A 24,102-nucleotide genomic window follows, 5' to 3' on the forward strand; every position below is an offset into this window, starting at 1 on the left:
GCCCTGATACCATACATCAAAAACTGAACTTAAATGGCGATTTCCCCCGCCCCCCGTTTCTGAACCCCTTTATGGTCGCTGGCTATTTAAAATTGCACTTAGCCACAGCCCAATAAAGAGAGGGAGAAGAATTAGCCTAGTAATCACTCATTTTAATCGTGTCACCATTTCATGGCAGTTAATGCATCGATTTCTTCCCCCTTGGCCATAAGGAAGGGAGTAGTACGATAGAGGTCAGGCAGTAGTCGTATACAGCGGCGGCGCTGGGATGTATCCTCCAACGGGCCAGCTGTGCCGGGGCTGGGGCGTATCGCCTACACAGACTGCACCTTTTGGGAGCGAGGGGGAGGGGTGGTAGTGGTGGTGTTGGGTAGGGCGGTAGGAGGTGCACAGGAAGGTTTTTTTCTTTCACTTGCCTCGCCTCCCTGCTGCTAAAGCTACGAAACAGAGCTCTTTTACTTTTCGTTAGAGATGGGGTCCGCAGAGCAGGACACGACTGGAAGGAACCGCTCAGCATTTGTGGATTTATTACTGCTGCTGACTTCAGCTTTTCCCTCTTCTCTCCCCCCCAATCCACCCCCCCCCCCCCCCACCCTGCATCCCTCTACCTGCCCCCACAAGCTCCACAATACCTCCCTTTTGCATATGCACCCCTCTCTTCGTCTCCCTAATTGCCGTTAGGAACACTCGGGTCTCCCAGAGCACAGAGTATATTTTGCAAACGTTATGTATTTTCGGGTGGGTGGTACTGTTTGCGGTTTGCATAAGTTGTTTGCTCACACCTCCAGTCATTACAGTTTAATGACTTTGGATAATTACTTACGCATGTTTTTTTTTTTTTCAAAGAGATTATTGTTTTTTTTTTTGATTGTCTTTTTCATTCTCCTGAGAAGAATGTCAACGGCGAGTCCGAGGCCCGTATGTAGACCGCCCCGCGCAGTATGGCGCTAGGGTTGGTGCCCGCCTCCCGTCCGGGGTGTTCCGACTCCCTTCGGCTTACCGTCAAAGTGAACAGGAGTGTCTGCCTCGAAAACGGCGGGGCCCCGGGCCCCCTGTTGTGCGCGAGGCAGACCGCGTTGGCAGTCATGCAGTGGCACATGGTGAGTGACAGGCAACAGGCCTACACCACCACCTCCACCACATGGCACACTACCCTGTTCCCCTCCCACCCGGCCGTATCCTCTCTCTCTCGCCCCAATGCCCTCAACACCACTAGCCCACCGCCCCCCACCCTAACCCCCCTCCACTCCCCTCCCTCACAGCCCCCTCCCCGGTCCCGGATCACCCTGAGCCCCTCATGCCTTCATAACAAGTCAGTGACAGTGGGGATTACACAGACTGACTCCCCGCAGTCCCGGCACGACACGCTGCAAGGGAAGGCTAATGTGGCTGCCTTGTCCATGTCTCTCTCTCTGCTGCTTAACCACAGCCACACAACGCATGAAGTCACCGTTTTGTGTGGGTGTGTGTTTGTGTGTTTGTTCCCTAAGCCTGCGCTCGACACAGAAACGCACCAGGCGAGCGGAGGAATAACACAACAGCGTTTTTTTCGAGACCATAAACAAACAAAAGAAGGGTTTGATCTGGCGGGGATCGAATGTGTTTTGGGTAGAGTTGTTTTTTTTCAGCCGAAGCGTATCTGGTTTCGATGAAATAATTTTCGCAACATTATTTCATTAGCTGGAGACTTCAAAACAATGTTCCCCACACCTTTGACTGCTGCTCGGCGGCGGCAGACATTTATTTATTTTCATTGTCTCCCTCCGAAAGCTGAAAGGACCAACTGTGTGTTCCAGTCAGGCCGCCCTGGGTCATTTCGCTGTAACATGATCTCGCTGGTACGTGTTTGAAACCTGGCATCCGCCTGCCTGCCTGCCTGCCTGCCAGGCCCTGGCCTATCGGCGGGCTCCTAGCTTATATAACAGTCTCTCGTCCGTTCCGTAATTACTGCCTTTTTGGGATGTCGTGTGGTGTCTGCTCTCCCCTGCGAGGGTGGGGGAGGGAGCCAGGAGGCTAGCTCCACAATGTCGACGCTGCCACAGTCTCTGAGATCAGTTGGGGGAAATGGAATCGGTTCTGTTTTTTTTCCCCCTTCCGACAGTGCTTGGGTTAATTGGCAAACATGTCGCGAGATAACCCGGGAACAGACCAGGCCTAATTGAGTCCTTCTGCTCTGTCCGACTCCTGACTACCCGACTACCTGACACGAAACCCAGGGCATTACATTTCCCTCTATTAAATGACTACCGCTAATTAGGCCTGAATGAGGGAATCATTATCGCTGGAAAACCGCATGCCAGTGGATCCACTGTTAAAATTAGCCACAATTTGCCTTTGCTGTTGGAGCGGCAAGCGATAAACCACAGACACACAATGGGAGGAAAGCATCGGACCATTACCGCGGGCCTCCTAATGGGGAATTTGAAGACATATCATGGACAAATTGAACGATTAATTGGGACCGAATTAATCACTCTGACTGATGTTCCATAAGCCGGAATTCGTGGCGGTCTTCAATTTACATCAGGTTAAGTATCGAGTAATTTGATTTTATTTGGGCAGCAGTAATAAGAGTGAACTGCCCCCCCAAAACAGTGTATGCCTCCTTAAATGAGCCACTGCCACAGATGAAGAGCTTAAAATGTTTAGCCTTACAGGAAATACCCTCCTCTAAGCGCTCCATTCCATTGACAATATTTACACCAGCCCCATACAGAACATGGCAATAACTTAAATTTCTGCCCAATCCATCCGACGATTAGACTCTGAAAGGTACTACCTATGTGGCTGCAAAGGCTCTCTCTTCCCAAACAGCGCTCGGCCATTATAATTGAATGCTCAATAGGTGAGCTGTCTAATAAATGGGAAGATAACATAGAGGCGTGTTTGATTATACCTTGCTACGCAAAGAAAGAAGGCCATCATCCGGTTTATTTTCCTGTGTTCAAGCTGTTTTTAAAGAGCGTCTAGCTCACCGGCTCTCCAGGCAACGGGAGCCAAATAACATGGATTTCCTGCCCCTCGGTGCTGTGTGAATGCTCTGTACCTGATGTTTTGTGTGTGGTGATCTTGCTTATTTTCCCATCCATCCCCAAGCACAGTTCCATGATCTAAGAGCACTCGGATACAAGCAGTCGTACAGAAGGTTATTGTCATGAAAAGCCCCACAGGCATTTTGGCTCCCAGCCCTATTTTTCTCCATCTGCATGCAGTCTGTGAGGTGTTGGGGGAAATGGGGGGAGGGCGGCTTTAATGATTTTTCCAGGACAGGCTGAAAGTGTGTGCGTGTGTGTCTGTGCCTGTGTGTATGTTAGTATGTGTGGGCTTGTGCAAAAAAAAAATCCATGTGTATGTCTGTGTGTGTGTCTGTGTAAAAGGGGGCAGGTTGAGATACATGGGCAGAGTGACATCACCCCTTTGAATCTCCGCCCGATTCGTCATCCCCCCGCTTTGTTTGCGTGATGGACCGCCAGCGAACGCTTATCTCGGTGCGGCGCCCGCGGCTGTTTATCGCCGCGGTGACGCGTCCCGAAGCCCGTGCGGCTGCGTGCTCCGAGCTGTCAGTATGTGTGGGTGACGGCAAGTTCACTAAAGCCCCCCCAAGGGGCCCAGGGGTATTTCTTGCCAAAGGAAAATGAAAGACTTTTGCTCTTGACGGTGGTTCCACTCAGCAGCTCGGGGTGAATAATATCCCGTCCTACCCTCCTTAAAACAAAGATGTGAGAGGCAGATTAGCATCTTACTGGAAGAGCTATCTCCTCTCTCCCCGACCTCACCCCCATCACCCCCTCGCTCTTCCCCCCCCCTCCCCTCTTCCTGTCGGGGCTTTCTGTGGAGGAAGGGAAGGCATATGAGACGTTAACCCTCCTTGTGTTTATTCACGGGGCCCACACAGGCCTACCGGGGGCGTAGCGAGTGGCCGAACATCGCCGGTCGTCGGTCGTCGAGCGCCAGACGGATCGGCCCATGGTCTCTCTCAGTGCCGTACTCCTGATGTTTTCATCAAACCTTCGATGAGTCACACGCACGCCCGGCAGCGCCGGAGTAGGTTGACCTTCACGGCGTGACGTGCGGTCCCACGCTTCGTCTGAGTCACAGTGCATTAACGGAGGTGAAGTGTTTCGAAGGCGAGCGCCTGCTTTTCTTTCTTGATAACAGGAAGTGGCATGTGTCAAAATCTGGCCAACTACAATAAAACCGTCAACGTCTTTGTTCGGGCATCTACAGTCGAGACGGGGAGGGGGTGGTGAAGACCAATTATGGTGTAGTAGAGGAAGTCTTATTCATCCAGCATTCTTCAGTGTGATTTTTTTTTCTCTCCCCGTTCTTTTGTTTCGAGAGCCAAGGTACTCTGGAGAGCCAGTGTGGCTCTCCCATAGAGACCCTCTAACCACTGTAATCGTACCGAGCCAGAACCCGCCTTGCCCAGTCCCACAAGCAAACCACCGAATACTTTATAAAACGTCGGGTCAATAAGGGGAGTGGGGTCCGCGGAAGGTAAGTGAGGGTTGTCGGGGGTTGGGGAGTAGGGGGAGACGAGGGTTGGGGGACTTCACATTTGCCGTGAAATGTGACCTCAACGCGAATCCTTTAACAAGGAGATGGACCGATAGGGCCGGTAGGCGGGGGGGGGGGGGGCGGCGTAGTCCTCTGAAAAGGGAGTAATTATGGGAGATAGCGGAGATATTGCACCAGGAGCAGATCGATACCGGCCTGACACCGAAGGACCGGTGTATCCCTGTCTGAGCGAGAGATACAAAGGCTTGATGCCAGAGTGTCTGGCCAACGCTGGAGGCCAGCGGAGCAGCAACCAGTGGGGCTGCGATGGCTCCGGGGCAGCCATGACGCTTTTTCCTCCTGATCCACCACATCTTGGATCTCCACTGTGTTCACACGCACACACACACAGGCACAAAAACACACACACACACACACACCCCGAATCCTCTTGTCAACCCCCAAGTAGATAAGAGGCGGTAATTGTCTTCGGATCGCCCGGCACAGAGTGTCTCGTAGACGCTCCTTTCATCGCCGCGCTCGGGGAAGACCAGCCGCCAACACTCTGCACGTGGTCCCCGTGGTCTCCCCAAACGTGTCGACTCTCCCTAGCTCTCGGCGCTACCCTCACGAGCCCCCGGTATGCTCACATTCGTACGCTGTGTCTCCCCGAAACACAAAGACCCCTCGAGCTTACTTGGAGGAACCTCACTTAGCGGCTGCCTGCCCAACGCGCCCATTTGAACCCAACAAATTGGATGTTTTTGTGGCGGGGCTAAATTACGGTGGGCTTTATTTGGATTGCATCATGCCAAATATTTCCTTCGAGAAAGATCCTGCGGTTATTTTTCCCCTCTCTCTCCGCAGAGCACCCACCGCATGCCAGTGGTATGCGGACACATGGAAAAACGCCGCTGCCGGCTCTGCGCCATGTTTGCTACTTTTCTCTTCTGGCTAGCGACTGTCTTGTGTCACATCAACAAATAACATGTTGGACATCCTCTTCATTTTCTCTGTGCATGTATTTACTCCTTCAAAGCACTCCCCGAACTCCTCACGCACAAATGGTTGGAATTATCTCAAGCTATTTCATCTCTCTTTCTCGCTCTCTCTCTTGCTCTATCTCTCACTCTCGCTCTTGCTCTCTCTCCCTCTCTATCCCTCTCTCCATCTCTCTCTCTCTCTATCCCTCTCCCTCTCTTGCTCTCTCCTGTTCTCTCTCTCTAGCTCTCTCTCTCTCTCCTGCTCTCCATCTCTCTATCCCTCTCTCTCTCTCTTTCTCTCTATCTCGCTCTCTGGGCTTCTTTCATTGTCTAAGGCATGCAAATCCCAGCCTGGCAGATCTTTGTTTCTCATTAAGAGATACGCCGAGCAGCCCGAATGCTCAAATGGTTATTTTACACAAGGGGGGGGAACACAGTCGCTGTTCCTGTCAATTCAGCACAGAAACATATTTGTTCTCCGCGTTGTTTGTTTACAGAGACTGTAATACACTACCTATCAGGCAATTTATATCGGCAATAAATAAAAAGACAGACCCATTGAAAATCTGCTTCATTGGCATCAGCCCTCCCTGACAAGTGCTTTCCCGGGCAACCTTGTTTTCCATCAGCAAGAGAAATTACTCTAACCAGATCAGTTTAGGCCTCGAAAATTACTTAACGTGGGCATCGTCCTCTGGAGTAAAATACTCAACACCTTTTTTTTTAGTGATGGAAAAAAAATTGCCCACAAGCCATTGGGAAAACCAGAACAATGCAGCGAGCGTTATTACACTGTGTGCGAGACCAAAGCTTTTGTTTGCCTGTCAATAGTCCGCTAATTAGTGTTGTTTGGCGGCGGTGGAGGAATACATCCACTGTTTGTTTATCTCCCCCCCTCCCAAGTCCCCCGTCATCCCTCCTGTCGGGAGGCAGGCGGTGTCTGGCACTCTGACGCGCCCTGACCCCCCGTGTAAAAGCCCCCTCGGCCAAGGTGCGTGATGGAAGCCCCCCTAGCGCTGATAAGACCACCAAGACTGATAACCAACCCTCACTAGCCCAATGCAAACCCCGGGCACATTGCTGCTGCTGCTGCCTCTATGGCCTCCATTAAGTCCCACAAGAGAACCCCCCCCACACAGACACACACACACACCCACACACACCCACACACACTCTAAACACAGTCAACCACCCACCTGTTTCCTGCCACCTCTTCACCCCCCTCTGCCCCCCCCCCCCCAGACCTCCCCTGGAGATGGCTATCAGCGGCCATATTTATGTGTCCCACATGTTTCCGATAGTTTAACCCCTGGACCCCAGCGGGGGGTTTTAGTGCGTGGCCCGGGGGGGCTCTGTAAAGAGACCTCTGTTCTGCGCTGGTACACAGACAGGCCAGACGGATGGAAGCGGAGACCCCTCGCCGGAGCCTTCGGAGGGTACGGGGTCGGACAGAGGACCCCGTTGATTTAGTCTTGCTCTGATGGAGGCTGAAGGTCATCCCTGTGATGGTTGGCTAACATTTAGGCGTATCACAATGTTTGTGTTGCGCTGTGATTGGACGAGGCTCGATTTGTTCTGCAATAAAGAGAATCATTTGTTTGGCTTGGGTTTTTTGTTACCGTCTGCGGTAAATAAATGCACTTATTATCGTCAATTTGCGGATCGTTTTAATAGTGTGCGTGTGCTCTATTTTTCAACGTGGAGTATATTATGCACAGATTCGAAGTCGGTTATTGGCTTGAATTGCTTCTACTTTAGGAAATTGCGTTGTCACTTAGTTATTCCCTTAAGGAGCAATTGCCTTAGATAAATGAAATTGCACTCTAACAATGGAGTGTATAATGAACATGGTTTCAGGATATAGCGAAATTGGTTAGCATATGAATAGTGTCGAGAACACGCTTAAAGGTGTTTCCAATAATCCCATCATATTTTGTGTCTTCAATGTAGAAGTATTTGCCTAAGAAGCATCTCAATGGCACGTTTTTATCTTTGGAAATGCATAGCGTACGTTATCGATGGAAATAATGGATTTTCCGTCGATAACAAGCCAACCAAGAGCATTATTTGAGCAAATGCATTAGGGAGAGGAATCCCTAGTTGAAGAGTGGAAAGCACATTCGATTTTAAATGGGCTGAGATATGACACCTGGACTCAATGGCCAAAAGTGAGAATTCTGCACCACACAAGCCTATCTGCATCTCATTTCTTGTGGGCCGAGTTTCCTAGAAACGTTGCCCACTTAAACACGAGGGCGGAGATTCTGGCCGGCGGACCCGCATAGCGTCTCGGTACAGTTGACTCACATCATCTTATCTGCCCTCTGTCATCATATTAATTATCTCCTGCTGTACTTATCAACACACCTCTGATATGGTCACTTCCTGTTTCGACAGCAGCTTTCTCAGAGCGACGACATTTTGATGTCCAGGAAAAAGAGCCATGATCTGTCCTCTTGGAAGGCAAGGAGAGACACTCAAAGGACAGCAACAGCCATCCCCCCCACCAGACATCACATGCCTTGATTACCCTCCCACCTTCCACCACCTACTCCAAAACACAGCCCCCCTCCCACCCTGCCTGCACAGCCACCCAGTAATGTATGCTGCAGCGATCTGGGTGGAGGTGATTGAGCTGAATGCCAGATGTTGTTTTTACTAGGCATTTATGAAGTCTGTCTGTCGCGCCTCAGTGATAACTAGCAGCGAGTGAGGGAAAACAGTGAATGTGTTATATGTTACAGGCTTTCATCTGTAAAAAATGAATTATTTGCAAGCGGCTGAGCTATCGGGACAGGGGTTAAAGACCACATTACATTCTCCTCGGTTGTAAGGGCCTTGAGTGATTTGTCGTGGTGTGTAGCTGTGATAATTACCCCGGACCGATTCTTTAAAGACACATTTTGTAACCTTCTGGTGTTGTTTCACAGTTACCACGCAACCATGGGGATCGCACTGGTTGGTGGAGTTTGAAATGCCTTCAAAACAAATCGTTATCGGGGGAAAGAATCTACAGAAACCCTTAAAATAGGATGGAAATCTGGTCTTAACGTACATAATGTGTCACGGTCCCGTTCCCCTCTGCTCTGTAACTCATATACACACACACACACACACACACACAATGTCAAAAACAATTGAATTTCTGCCTGAGCTTCAGCTTGGCCTAACCACGGTCAAGCAAACGCCTATTTTCTCTACGGCCTCGGGGGGAGTTATGGTTTGCAGCTTATCAACTTTTATTAACCTTAGCACCGAGGCCTGCTCTTTGATTTAGATTCCTCAGGAAACCCAGGGAAAGGGGATGTTTTTCTCCTCTCACTTTTCGCCAGCTGACAACTGCTTACAAAAAAGAGACATAAATCAGAATAAGTCATCTAAGAGACATCTAAAAGAAAAGTCAATACACACGGATAATATTATTACCATTAAAAGGAAAAAAGTAGACACCGAAAGTACACACCGTCTCGTCCGACCCGAAGTTTGTTGTCTCTCCCCAAATATTGATTTTACGGCGTGATGTTTTGGCAAAATGTGTCTTCCCGATCCCTAGTTTTATTTTTAACTTCCGAAGTAAACTGCCAGTAAACCCCCCCATCACCCACGCTCCCCACTCCCCACACACACAACTGGCTTTTGGATTATTAGCTTAAGCCTTCTAAAAATATCCCTTTGACAGTATGAGCTCCTCACAAGCAGCAGCAGCCACATCTCAGACGTCCTGATGGCTTCATATTAGCTCCCGGGCGGTGGAGGCAGGGGCTCACGGCGTCGGTACAGCTTGTTCCCTTACACCACCTTGTTCGGCCACTAAGGAGAGCCGACTAGTCCAAAAATCCCCTAGCAACTCCATTCAGAGCCTTTTCTACATGGGTCATCGGGACGCCGCCGCCGCGGATATGTTAGCCAAGCCAGGCGGTGGAACGGGGTGTTTCTTCTATTTTTTCCCCCAGTTTGTTTACAGCAGGAGCGGATTTTTCCCATATGTAACTGGAAGCCCTTGTCATTGAACCGACAGCTGAAGAAGCACATGGGCTGTCAGTTAAGAGGCGCTTACATCATGCCATCACAGCACATCCAATATATTCCATACCGCATAAAATCTGTAGTCTAGTGCCGCTCACTCATTAAACACGCTCTATTTAACGACTGATTCTCCCCAGCCCCGGCACATTAGCTTTTAACTAATCTTTACAGCAAGCAAATATTTGTTATTGTTATTATAGGCATTCATGTAAATCTCGTAGATGCTAATAAATGCCTGAAATGGATTACATAGTTCACAGGTGGCTCACAAAATGGCTTCAATTATCTTTTCTTACACCCACTCGCTCTTGAAAGTTTTTTTTTTGTTGCACACAAATGCACGCTAACTAGAGCGATAGAGAGTGAGATTGAGAGGGAGAGAGAGAGACAGAGAGAGAGAGAGAGAGAGAGAGGAGGAGAGCGAGAGATGGACAGAGCTGTGTGCCGTCCAACCGACCACGTTCCTCTATCCTTCATTGATGTCGTTCCCAAGGATGTTCCATTTTTCATGAAGTTCCTCATGCTCCCTTTGTGACGCCATTTTTTGAGGGAAGGTCGGTGTAAATAAACCAACGCAAACCCATTCCAGACACTCAAAAAGATCTCCGAAGCAGCTCACCTTCATCCATACAAAGCTTGAATACTACACTTAATCGACTAGCCTCCCCTTGTGTGTTGGCATGCGCTGTGTTTGTGTGTGTGTGGCCGTGTGATCTTATGCGTGTGTGTGTGTGTGTGTGTGTGTGGATGTCACGGGGGAAGATGAATTGACGTATCGCCGGTGCTGTAATGTTGATCCAAGGCAGGGCGGCGCGGGGGAGCGTCTCGCGGGACCAGTAACCTTATTGTTCCATGTCATCTCCTCCACTCCTTCTGCTGGAGGAGCACGCTGTCAACCTCTCCCCAAGGTCTCAGCACCGGGCAGACACCAGGGCAGCCCCCTTCCTCTCCCTCCTCCCCTCCCTATACAATTGGATCATTTAGCATCGAGGCATCAACCTATTACGCCGATCCCGGGGTCAAAAGCAAATTTATTGCGTCGGGAGTTGTCCGTCATGGCGTGTGTGTGCGTTCTGTCGGGATGGACACACACACGCACAGGGGGCTGCCTCTGAAAGTGATTGAGATAGAGTGGGATTAAATGATCCCCCTCGTCGTCGTCGTGGTGTCCAGTGCTGGATTTCACCGTTTGGGGATTCCCCCCCTAACCCCCACCCCGCCTGCCGCCCCCTCCTCCTCGTATGTACACACATTAGTATTGTGTTTTTGGGGGGGGTGTAGGGTTCACGGCCGCGGGCGGGGGACGTGATGTGTGTTATCTTCTGCCGCCGCTGTAAAAGGAGACAGGGGGGCAGTGGAGGGAGCGGGCCGACCCACGGCCCCTACGGCATCAGGGGGCGGGGCCTGGGGCGCTCTGCATGAGCACCCGCCACGTGTGGGGGAAGATGGCGGGAATGACATATCTTGTCCTTTTTGTGTGTGAGTGCGTGTGTTTTTTGTTTGTCTGCGTGTGTGTGTGTGTGTGTGTGTGTGTATTTGTGCTCTGTAACATCTACTACTCTACCTACTCTATTTGCGTCCCCTTAATGAACTGCTCATTTGTGTTGTTTTTTTCTTCCCTTTATCGCAGGAAGCGGCCACCTTCGCAAAGGAGCAAGGCTTCAAGGTGAGTTGACCCCACGATCGCTCGCTAAACAGCGCCGGGAAAAAAAACTGCCCGTTTTATTTTTTCCCCCCCTTTTTTTATTTTTTTTCTGCTGATAATGAAGTTCTTTTTGGACAGTGATTGATGTGCTATTATACTCTCCAGGCCTTGCAGCAGTTGCTATGGAAACCTGGCAGTCGTCATGGTTTCTTTGTTCAGCCAGCACTCTGTTATGACGCACTCTGCTAGGTCTGCACCCAACATCGCCTACAGATGTTATTTATTGAATTTTGAAAAGCCTCTTGGGAAGCTGAGAAGTTGGGCATGGTTTCAAGCCTTCCCCTGCAGGCTCGGTGATCGTCAGGTTGCCTGGTTAAAAAAGCATGCTCATTAGCTCCATTGCACTCGGAAGATGATGTGTGTTCTCTTTCAGTGCTACAAGCACCATGGCAAAGTGTACAACGCCGGCAGTCTTATGATAACCAAATTACGGCCACCTGTGGTGTGAGATCATGTCACTTGGAAATGACGGGGAGCTTGTTAGCCCATGGAAAATAACCCCCATTCCCTATTTGTTTTCACATTTAGCTTCCCTCTTCCGCGGTGAATAAAGTGCCTCATTTGGTTATTTTATTTCTGTATTATTTGATATTTTCCCCCTGAAATGAAGCCATTGCTGCTTTTTTAAATATGTAATCAAAACCACAAAGAGACAAAAAAAATGCCTTCTGTGCAATTCCTGTGGCGGTGGGCTTAGGTATTTTAAGTGTCGTCTCCATTTCAAAGGCAGAGCTGCCTTGAATATGGCTGTGCTCGGTGTGAATAATTGTCATCCAGAATCACTAACGGTGTGATCAACGTGACTAGAATAGAAGAGCGATCCTGATGGCAGTGACGGGTTTAAGCGAGGAGAGGAGATGAAGGCAGGCAGAGGAGCGGGGGAGTAGACGGGAGGCGGGGGGGGGGGGGGGAGATTGGGGGGAGGAGGAGCTCCCATCTCAAAAAATAAATAGAAAGGGCAAGGCACAGACTCTTCCAGTATTAACAATTCTCTGTCATTTTTCTATGTCAACTTGATTTGCCGGAACACTCACACTCATGAAAAATGGCAGGGGATGAATATGATTTGTGTGGTGTATGTATGTTATTTCCGGACTCCCAGGGTTTAATTATTATGGCTGGTCCTGGGTGTTGGTCTTGACGACTGCGTTGCCGTGGCCAGGCACTAACGAGATTGAAATAATGCCAATATGTATATAAGCTGCTGTGCAAGTGTGAGAAGCGCTTCAAACGGGAGCCTAATCAGACCAATATGTTAGGCATAAAGTGTTCACACGGTGTCCATGCAGTGGCTATACCATGCTTCTCGTTCACTCAATCTTTTTCCCCTTAAAACTAGCCTTGATGCATGGTAGTCTGTTTTGGCTCATTTGTTAATTGAGGTGAATAACGATGTTCACCTATAAAGCAAATAGTACCATTATAATTATTTGGTGTAATTGATTTACAAAGCCATTATTAATGCTTTTTAAACATCAACTTACATGAGAGTACTAATATCGAATATAATAAGAATCAATTCAATTGCATCATTTCAGTCAAGCGAGTATTTCAAATTGGGGTTTTTATTTATTTTTTTTAATTACTTTTAGGACAAAGGAATTAACCCCTGTTTAATTGATTGCCAATAATTGCTTTATATACATACCTAATGTAGTACTAACACAACACATTTCCCTTCAGTGATTAATAATGCATGTAAGATATGATGGATAACATCTGAGATGCATGCATCTGCATATGTACAAACACGCATGGGCAATTGACCATTCCTATATGTACATGTACGTACAATATGTACAATAGGAAATAAGGACCATTCCAATATGTACATTGTCATGCACCCGCCTCCACGTGTACGCAGCCACAAATAAAACCGCTAACAACAGAGCGTATGTTTGCATTGGAGTGGTGTTTAACCCACTTAAATCATAATCATCCACTCTATGTATTCGTCCGTAAGATGTGTTCTAAGGCAGCCATTAGCCATGCGAGGGAACAAGAGAGAACCACAATGAATGAGTAGTGAAGTTGGTACTCTGTGAGTGGTAAACATACAGACAGACGGACATCAAACGGCACCAGGCCCGACACTTGGAAAGGGACCGGGTCATAGTGAGCCATGCAAAGTGCCTGCCTAGTTGAAATGTTCAACCCCCCCCCCCCCCCCGGTTGAAATCTGAGCCCAACAACGCCATGGTTGTGGTGTTTGGAACATAGCGCCTCGCTCGACGGGTCCTGTTTGAATGCCATCAGCGTTTTAAACCCCCCCTCCTAAAGGGAACACATAGAAACCTGCCATCGCTCTGGTATACATTTGTACTTTTCACCCCGAGCTGGTGGAAACATGCCTTAACCTGATTTGTGTTTGTTTTAGCACGTCAAGCATTAGCTTCAGATTAATGAGCAAACACAGCACCAGGCCAAAGTGATTGCCGTCAGCCGGTAATGATCGGCGTGCAGTATAATTGTAGTTGCGTCGTAGAATGGCACAGTTGTAAACCGAGGTACCCCCTGTGCGATTAACAGATTTAGAATTGTACATATTATTACACAATTAATTACATATATTAATCTCTGTGTATAAACTGTGCTCTAATGTTATGGTTTTTCTCCTTGGTGAATGATGCTGATTACTGTGTGAGACAGTATGCTATGGGGCTTGGACATCACAAGGTCACATCACAATGACCACCTCTATTTGGGAATCATAGGTACATTGGAATTTTAGTTATTATGTTGGTAGGGATGTTATTTGTGAAATTATTTGTCATTATGGGGTGACATTACTCATGCGAGACATTGCAAAACAAAGTTACGACATCGTTAACCTAGGTTATGGTATAGTAACGTTGATTTAGGACTTTACAGTAAGACAACTCTCTTGAGTCCTCTGAATATGGCAAAAGAGTATCACTGGCAAAATTTGCCATGATGCATTCTGATGTACAAGCCCTTTATGCGACAGTACATGATAACTTAATCACAGCTACAACCAACCCAGCTCTCTATAAGTTTTATAGCCACAAAAAAGAAATAATTGATGGACTCCTATTCTTTAGAACAATCAGTGGATCCACATGCACACTTAGTAGCACCGACCGGCCAAAGAAATATCTGCAGAGCAGCAGTAATTGAATCTTTCCTGGCAGTGCTTCACAGACAGGCTGCACCATAGACGATCAATTTCTCTTTGGTCTCCAAAGAGTAATAGAATTTAACACCCTTATGAATCCTTCAGAGTTGATGGTTTGCTGATGCATATCTGATCAACTGCAGCACAATCATGTCTTGCTTGTTGTCAGCAGTAAATCAAACCGGCTCACCGGCTCGCTTCATTTGTGAGGTTTGAACTTCCATTTTTTTTCTGATATTGTTTAGTCTTAGGAAGCCATCAGGTACGTTTCCTGCTATACATTCCTATCGTGTGTGTGTGTGTGTGTGTGTGTGTGTGTGTGTGTGTGTGTGTGCGCGCGCTCGTGCGGCGTGACAAACTTAACAGTGGCGATGCTTAACCCCACCTCACATCTCTCCCAACCGAACCTTTTAGCTCCTAAACCTAAACACATTGGCCTTTTTCCTTTATGTCCCCTGACATAAAACCGACGGGTGCCAGCACGCCCCGGGTGTCCCGTGTGGTTTGGCGTCCGGGCGACTGGCGGCAGCGTCGGTGGCGGTGCTTGTGGTTACATTCAGTCACAGTGACAAATTGCCTCTTTCTTTTTCTTTTCCTTTTTTCTGTCCTTTCTTTCCCCGCTGCCATCGCCTGCTAACAGCCTCTGTATTAACCTCACCATTAGCACTTACTTAGAGTGTTACACCCTTTTCTCCCCCCCTGCCCAAGGTCTCGCCGGACCTCTTAGGGCTGATTAAAGGACGTTTGGGAAGCATTTAGAGGTGTTAAACCTCATCGGCTTGAGTGAGCCGGTGGGGGCCAGGAGCCGGGCGGCGCGGGAGCCTATCTCTCTGATTACTGCCGCCGCCGCAGCATTTGCTCGGCCCCGAAGGTTCTCCGGTGTCAGCCCCCCCCCCCCCCCCCCCCCCCCCCCCGGTGCCAGGAAGCGCCGTCGGGCCCCGGGGCTTCCGAGAGTCTGGCGGTGGCGCCGGGGTTGCGTCAGGAAATGTAAAGGTCCAGGGCGAAACAGGGGCGGATGGAAGATGCTCCACCTGCTCATAGTACATCGTGATGATGAGTTAATAATAAAGCAGCACTGACAGGTGTGGGAGGTGGTTTTTTTTCTTCTCTCATCCCGCTTCATGATCAAAGGCACACACTCCTGAGTGTTCTCTCCAGGCGAGGATCCATTCTGTGCAGATGCTGAGGAGAGATGGCCTGTTTCAGGCGGGGGCGGGAGGGAGGGATACACACACCATCCACTACACATACACACACACCCACACCGAAACACGTTAGCCGACCACGTTGTGGTATCTTCACAGATTTACATCTCACTCGAGAAAAAAAAAGGACATTCCTGAAGCTCTCTTTTAAATATCCGACAGATGAGGCCAAGTACCCTTGATCACAACTATTGATGTCCTCGATGAATGAATAGTGTTAAGCGGTATCTATCTTTCTTCATAGATTACCCTTGTCAATACAGGAGGGACAAATTTGCTCTTGATGTTTAATTGACTCCCCAGACTCTAGGTGGGGTGTAACGTCTTTCCCAACGTGGGGTGTAAAACTCTCTCACCGCTTCCTCGTGTGCTTACAGACGGAGGACATCGCCCAGATCGCCAGGGACTGCCAGAACTTGCCCAAGCAGAACGAGAAGAGGCGGCGGGTGGTGGTCTTCACCCAGGGGAAGGACGACACCGTGGCCACTGTCGGTAAGCACTAAACCCTTCCCTCCTTCCTCGACCCGGCATATACGGGCTCGGTGGGATAATACAGAACTTAAGGTCCTCACACATGCAAATCAACTCCAACCACCACCACCCTTTAAACCCCCCGACCACCATCCCACGTCTAACATCTTTATCTATCTCATAAAACTCCCGTCGTACCATCACAGGCCGTTGTCAGAGACATGATAGATTGCTTACTGAAGGGAACTGAGTAGCATCTGTAATTTCTTTGAAGTTAACCTCTCGCTATTGACGCCAGATGTTTAACAAAGTGGAAAAAAAGAGACCCGTAGCGCTTGCACTACATTTGGTCATTTCAGAGCATAAAAGTGGTGCGGAGGATGTAAAGGGAGCAGGCATTGATTTGTGAAGTACGCCTAACATCGTCTTGGACGGCTTCCAGATCGGTCCTCAGCAATTTTTTTTCAATGCACCGACTTGCACTTCCTGCCCTTTCTTCCTCCATCCCGAACTGTCGGCGCCCGCGACCTTGGGAAGAAGGTCGCAAGCACGGCCCCTCCAGCTAATCCAATCTGTGTGCAAAGGGCGTTTTAGTTAGTGGACATTAAGGAGGCACAGTGTCGCCGCGATGCAGCCGGGTGGGGAGGGGTGACTGCATGGCTGAGGAGACGCTGGTTTCTGATTACCGGCTGGGAGCGCTCGCTATTGTCTGGGAGGGTTTTTTCTTGCTCATTGCCCTCGTTTAGTTAGGACTGGTGATGGTGTGTGTGTGTGTGTGTGTGTGTGTGTGTGGGGAGGGGGGGCTAGGGGGGTGATCTTCAACTTGGGTCACTGCAGGACCTTCCAGACCTTCCTGATTTCCTTCTTCACCGGGGAAGGGGTGTACATACACAACTCTGACATGAGTTCAAGACAAGCGTTGACGTGCGTTCACTGACGTTTCCATTGCCAACGACAGAGTCGATATTGTGTGAAAGTAAATAATGTAGCGGTATTTGGACAGTCATCCTAGAATGCTAATAAAGTTGTGTCTCGTATAGAAAAAAGCAGCCATTCCAGCCCCCCCCCCCCCCCCTCTCCCAACCACCACAAAATAAAACTAGTTGAATTTTGTAATTAGGTCTCTTGGGGAAAATGTTGCATTTATCCTTAAGTGCCAGACTTATTTTTTTTGTTTCAGGTTTGGAAGAAATCCTTTAAGCGGAATTTGTGAAGTCTTCCACTTAAACGCCCCCTCCCCCCATGCCTCCCAACTGAAGTCATCCATTGTGTCTGTTAGTGATGGATAATGGCTGGCTGCCTCCGCCATCGCTCCTGCATGGAGACAGAGCCGCACACCGCCCTGAACTTTATATAAAATACATGATGAATGCGGGCGGGATGAAAGACGATGGCTTTCTGATGTCAGCTACAAAGGCAAACATGATAAATGTCATTGAATGCGCGATCATTCGGGGGGACAGCGCCGTTACAGTGGTAGGTGCGGCGGAAAATCGGTGTCTGTGAACATTGTTATTCACGCCAGCCAAATAAATGTCAACACACAAAAAAGAGAATTAAAGATTTTCATTTCCCAGAGGCGGCGCTCTAATAAACTTGATCTCTCATTTTGTTTGCAATTTGTCCCCCTGTCAGGATTTGATCATTCGCCAGCCTCGGCATGTCGCGTTAAGCCATTTCATAGTGATTAAGGGCGGGAGAATGCCTTCCCCTGTGGTGTAATTCGCCTTAAAAAAGAGATGTCAATTTGTTATTGTTATCTCTTTATTTTTTTTACCCGCCCTTGGTTTGCAGACTCAACTGCTTTTTCATCACTGCTTCAAATGGGGCTTCGTTTTTCTTCTCCTTTTTTTTTTTAAAGGAGCACTGAGCAGAAAAAGGGGGGAAGTGGCTCTTCATCGGGCTGGCACTGACGCTGCTGAACTACACCAGCTTTTTTGTGCTTATATCCCCATTATAGCGCTAATTAAGATCATTGTGCCCTGAACCTTAACAGCAAGGAGATCTAATAAACGATCATTGGGCTGGGTTTGGCAGTGCTAAACGCTGATAAGGACTTGATGAAGCCAGAAGCCGGCCCCTACTAAGGCACTGAGGGGCCCCTCAGGAGACAAGAAAAGCGGGGTTGATTTTCCTCTGGGTGATTTAAATTCTGTTAAGAAGTGGAGCTTTACACAACAATGACCCGAGTTAATCACCTGTTGGAAGGAACAACAATGGAGAATATCAGATAAGGGCAGCATTTTCCTTTCCAGGCAGAGGTTATCGTGTTTAATATTTACGTGGGTTACACTCAATTACCGATATCGTCCTGCGAGTTGAAATCTGGTGTTTATCATAATCTTGTCACTTTAAGATATACGTTGGGTAGGGAGGGGGTAGGGGGGAGATCTTCTGAAGGGAGAATAGACTTTTTTCTGTTGCGAGTTCCTTAAAAGAAAAAGAATGGAATCAATTAACAGATAAGTCTGAGAGTGACCTCTCGCTTGTGCTTGGCATCTCACGTAAATGTTTTCTCTCAACCCTCGATAAAGGATGCTGGTTTGTGATGATCCTTTGCCTGGGGTTACAGTAATTGCAGGCATACGTTCATCTTCTTTTACTTTTTTTTCTAACTCAATTGTGAAGAGCGATGCTGCTTATGATAAGGAAGCAGATTGAATGTCGACGGGCGCGTTTGCCAAGAAAGCAGTAATGCTGCTTTTTCCTGTTTCGAGGCTGAATCTGGCCCAAGCACAGGAGGTGGTGTTCCAAGAAGAAATAAGCCTGGGCGAGTTGTTCTCCCCTCCGTCGGCGAGGTCGTCTGTAAACTCTTCCGCGTTCTCTTCAGACACGCCGACAGGGCGAAGCGGTCTCGTGCGATTCCCACTGAGGCTCGCAGGCCGGGATTTATGACTTGTTTAATTGCTGAATTTATCAGCGTCATAAAATGGTATGTCGCTGTGGTTGATTTTTATATTTTACAACCTGCCAACCATTCCCCCCCTACCTTCTATCTGTCAAAACAACGTTGGCCCTAATCAGATAAGTACAACGTGAGCCGTGTAATGATTTTACAGTCAAAACAAGACATTAAGCGGTCACTTTTCGAATGCGGTTTCCCCGATTTGCATCACATTTCTTATGGGAGAGATTTCTATGCTATTAAGGGGCCGTGTCTGTATCATTAAAGAACAATGTTTAATAATGAAGGGCTTCGCTTGCTACTGATATTCAAATAGTCGCATGTTGCTGCAAAGTCTCCTGTTTAATTACTGCCATTCAAGGGTTTATAATGAGGGAGTTCTGAAGAGGGGAATTAACCAAAGCACACAATTGCATCTTAATCATGGGAAATATTGGAATGAGTCTAGTTGTTTTTGAGTCTATTACAGGTTACTTACAACGCTTTCAGGTCTGTACTGTAAACTTCCAACGTTCACTCTAGGGCCTAACGGCTCTTTTTATGAATCAATGGCCTTTTGTTGTGGTTCTCACTGCATTTTATTACTCGGCAAAGAGAACCAACCAGAAGCCTTTACCGACTACAAGTAACGACATTGCCCCTGATGTTTTCAGGCCGGTTACAAGCCAATAACAACAGGGACACAGTGTTTTCTCTCGTACATTCAACTTTTGCCAAAGAGCTCTTTGTTCCACCCGGCGAAGGGGAACTGGCTGAGGGGGAACCTAAGATAACATGGCATTTCGGTTCCAGTTAAGTCCTCAAAAAAAACACCAAAAAAATAAAAACGGTAACTAATGTGAACTTTCTCGACGGGCGGAGATGACTCAGTGGGAAAAAAGCATCACGGGTAATTGTTCCAGGCTCCGAGAGATGGACTCGGTGTAATCGACCCATTCACCAGGTCGACGTTAAGCTAGCCTCCGCGGCGACCTTGTAAAGTCCCACACAGTACAGGGCGCCCATTGCCTTATTCTTCGCCTCCGTGCTCGGTCCCTTTGAATGTCCACATTGTGTCGCGGTCGCGGCGTTACATTCCCGCGAACGCGGCGCGGCGTGCATACCACCCACCCTGAACAAACCGCTCATTGTGTTCAGCCCAGTCAATATATACTTTAACCACACACAATCATTCACCAGAAGTGCTCAATGCATAATGAACATCAGATGCCTAGCTGCCGCACCAGCTGATTCCCTGTGATAATCAGCATCCCGCCCTGGCTTCTTTATTTCCACGGCAACAAGGTCAACAACTCTTACAATAGTACAAGAGCCTTGAGTCTCTTAAGGGCACGATCCTTGTCAAACTTTGGTTTATCAACGGCACCCTTTACATCTGATGATGATGCAGTCGGCGTATTAGCATGCCATTATCTTCAGCATTAATTAAGCCAAGTTCGAGATACCAGCAATTAACTGATTCTAAACAGAGCTCAGACTATTGAAATGTGAATCTTTACAATCTTAGACAATCAGCCGCTTCCCTGAAAGGAGGAACGAGTCCTTTAATGAAACGTTGTTGTCCTTGGTTCAACACTACCACTTTTGGAGCGCGGGAGAACCACATTTAGACGTTGTTATTAGTGGCTTTGAATAAAGTCACATTCTTCAATTAAACGTGCGCGCACCGACATGGTTATACCTTCGCGGTGCTTCGTTCCTCCGCCGTTTGGGTCTTTATCGTTCCTCAGGTGTCGGGCGATATTGCCCTGGCTCCACGGTGCGCCAATTAGCCGCATGGAGCCGGCTCACCAAAAAGTTATCAAATTGATAAGGCGGAAAAGAAACCTCTACGGTGCACAAAACGTAGCCGGGAATCACGGCGGGGTCGGCGGGAAGTCTCATTAAACGACTTTGTTTGTGGTTGTTTTTTAAGATATATTTTGTGTGCGCTTGTCTGCTTTAAGCTGGCGCCCCAGGTTCTCCGCTGCCAGAGGTCTGTCAGTCCCCCCCTGCCCCTTTCATCCACCACCCCGCTTTCTGTCTCCCGCACCTTCCCTCAAGGTTCACGACAGCACCAGAAGCCCTCGGCGCGTTTGAAGATTGTGTGTGTGTGTGTGTGTGTGTGTGTGTGTGTGTGTGTGTGTGTGTGTGTGTGTGTGTGTGTGTGTGTGTGTGTGTGTGTGTGTGTGTGTGTGGTTTACATTGCTCTGACATAAGTTGCTGATTTAATGTCATTCTACACCTCAAGACTTTGTCATCTGGTAGATTTGTTTATTTTCTGCCTTTTTCTTTCTTTTTATCCCTCTCTCTCTCTCTCTCTCCCTCGTTCTCTCGAAGTGCCTTTTGAAGTGCACGTGCTACTGATCACTCAGGCAATTTAATCCATTGAAGATGAGGATCAATCACTTAAAATCGGATGCACTTTGAAATCTAACAATGTCACTTTTTTGGCATTGTTGCCTGAATCCTCCTCCTCCTCCTGCCCATACTGTATCCCTTAAGGTTGACAGATGTGTAGGCTGTGTAATTAATACACTGCCTACACATCTTTACATTTACGTCTACTTTTGTGCGTCCACTTTTCTGTTGATTGTAACAAACACCGTAAGGTGCTTCAACAGGGCAATGCTTACGGGCTCCTCCGTTTGTTTGAGTGTTTGTTTGTTTGGGTTCTCTGGGCTATTTTTTGTCAACTAGGTGTTTCATTAACACATTTGTTTCATGTCGGATTGGAAAGCGTATTGAATTAAATATGGTTTTAACTACTGCGGGTTCCCCGCGTCGCCCGTGCACTTGGAGAGCTCAATCTTGTCGAAAGGCAACTTTCCAATAGCACATCCAACCGGACACTCAGTTCCATCGTGTGAAAATGCTTGTTTAGAATAAATGGACGAATGCTAGTCAGGTTCCAAAAAATGTATTGCCTTCACGTTAATACATACAATGAAGTGTTTGTGTTTGACAGGAAAATGTAGTGTTTGCAGTGGTTTACTTCCTAGTAGCAGCCACAAACCTTGTCTGTGTCTCCTGATTTAATGGAGAAACACATGACCTTTAACGAACGGAAAGTTTCCCTACAAATTACAATGTAACCACGCAGACAGGGGAGCGTGAATAATTTAACGCGCTGAGGCAAAGATAGCAATGAGTTTAATAAACGCTGTCCTCTGTTCCCTACCACAGGTGACAAGGTGACCACGTTTCCTGTTGTGGACATTGACCAGAGCGCCATCGTGGACACAAATGGCGCAGGCGATGCCTTTGTGGGAGGTGAAGTTTGGCCAAAAACGCACACAAATAATTCCCTCTGCAATACATCCCCCAATTAACCTCTGATGAATAGCGTCTATGCTAATCCCAAGCCTAACTAGCCTCATGCTAAACTTGTGAGTTAGCCGACCACTAATCTTGTAACCAGCAGCCTTACTATGTTAAAGCAGACTTTTTGGGCGGGGAGAGAGAGAGCCTGAGCCAAAAACCAAAAACTGCAAGGGGACAGAGTTTTGCCTTGTTTCCTGTTTTGTTACAGAAATATTAGACTGAAGAAAGAGAGAATTTTGATAATTGGGTGGCCAGTCTACAAGGTGTTGATTGAAACCTTTAGACATCTTTGTTAACAGTTAACTACTGCTGGCCAAGTTTGTGTTGCCAATTACTCGCTCTTACAGAAGCCCCGCCCATCTAGCAACACAATTGGTTGAAAAATAAATACCAAGCGAAAGATCGCAAAACGACCCATTCACCCAGATTAGATATTCGAGCCCGTCTGCAAATTTCATTAATCCTACAATTTCCGATTTGTGCGGCTTACCGACAACCGATCCAAAGAACCGTAGCGTTGACCGTGCTGCGCCGTCTCCTCCCTCCTCCCCAGGCTTCCTGTCCCAGCTGGTGGTGGAAAGCCCGCTGGAGGAGTGCATCCGGGCGGGGCACTACGCAGCCAACGTCATCATCCAAAGGGTCGGCTGCACCTTCCCGGAGAAACCAGACTTCCATTGATGCGTTTCGGCTGATGAACAGTTTATGTTCAGGGTTGTTTTTGTTTTTCATATCTAGTCACAGCGATGCCGTGGGACTAACAGTCGTCGTCGAGGCCTTGAATGTGCAGAGCGTTACTTCGGTTTGCAGCTTAAGAGAGGCAATTGATGACCGTTTATTAACTTGTTGCCATATGTTTGCCTGTTCCCACTGTTCCTTGGCTCTCGTGCCCGCGGTATCTTTGGCACTAAAGTGGGCCGTGCCGCGATCTGTTACAACCATGCAACTGCAGCTAAAGAATTCTGACCATATTTTGGTTTTATAATGCAAATAACATCATTTATAACCATATATAATAGTTATACCAATCATTCTAAGTCTTAACCCCACCATGATTAAAGTGACTTATTTAAAAGTTTCTCTAGTATTTTACTTTTGAAAAGTTTTGCATTAAATAAATATTTCTTTGCAAATATCTGAGTGCCATAAACTGAATCAATTTTGCCAATATACAGGGCGTGTGGTTCTTCCTTATCCCTTGTTTTCAAATATTAACCAATTCATCCATACTAATGAGCTTCAGTTCCATCAAAAATAATGGGACAGCTTAACCTGGCTGTTGCCAGAACATGCTGCCTTCTCTCTCTCCCTCTCTCCCTCTCTCTCTCACACTCAATTCAAAAAAGCTTTATTGGCATGGGAAACAAACGTTTACATTGCCAAAGCAGGTGAAATGCAAGCCAAAAATATATATATGAACTCTCTCCCCTGCCCCCCCCCATACTCACTGGACCCCCAACCGGACACTGGCCAGCGCCTGGGTCTCTGTTACGAGGGTATAGAAAGTGGGTGGGGGAGGGTATTCTTCTCAGGGGATTAGGTGGTGGTCGGGAGTGGTGGGGGCTGGGGTTCTTCATGGCAATCATCAGGGGGGGGGGGGAAATTAGGGTGATCCTTCGTACCCAGCAGGGCTGTCGCTGGGGGTGGGAGGGGGGAAAGAAAGATCAGAGAGGGGGAGAGAAAGGGGCCCATCCCACCGAGTGGGGGCCAACACAAGTGCCCTGGCTCCAATAGAAAGTTTAGCGCCCTTGTCTACCCCCACACACATGGTGTGTATCTGCAAAGCACTAGAAGATCACTATAGATATATTTCCCATAGGCTTTTTATTATTAACGGTATGGTTAACATTTTAGGATAGATAATTTCCTGATCA

General features: G+C 48.0%; 1 protein-coding gene across 2 annotated transcripts in view; it reads left to right on the top strand.

The window, feature by feature from the left end:
- The window catches only part of adkb (adenosine kinase b), an 89,638-nt gene extending 66,355 nt beyond the window's left edge, over nucleotides 1–23,283 (top strand). For both annotated transcript variants that reach the window (XM_079757396.1, XM_079757395.1), the window contains exons 8-11: nucleotides 11,137–11,172; nucleotides 15,930–16,044; nucleotides 22,094–22,180; nucleotides 22,785–23,283. In XM_079757396.1, the coding sequence (XP_079613522.1) occupies nucleotides 11,137–11,172; nucleotides 15,930–16,044; nucleotides 22,094–22,180; nucleotides 22,785–22,909 (363 nt within the window). In that variant the 3' untranslated portion in view covers nucleotides 22,910–23,283. The remainder of the gene's footprint in view (nucleotides 1–11,136; nucleotides 11,173–15,929; nucleotides 16,045–22,093; nucleotides 22,181–22,784) is intronic.
- Nucleotides 23,284–24,102: the final 819 nt, after the last annotated feature.

This window comes from Pollachius pollachius (assembly GCF_949987615.1).
Source record: "Pollachius pollachius genome assembly, chromosome: 19".
Classification (NCBI taxonomy): domain Eukaryota; kingdom Metazoa; phylum Chordata; class Actinopteri; order Gadiformes; family Gadidae; genus Pollachius; species Pollachius pollachius.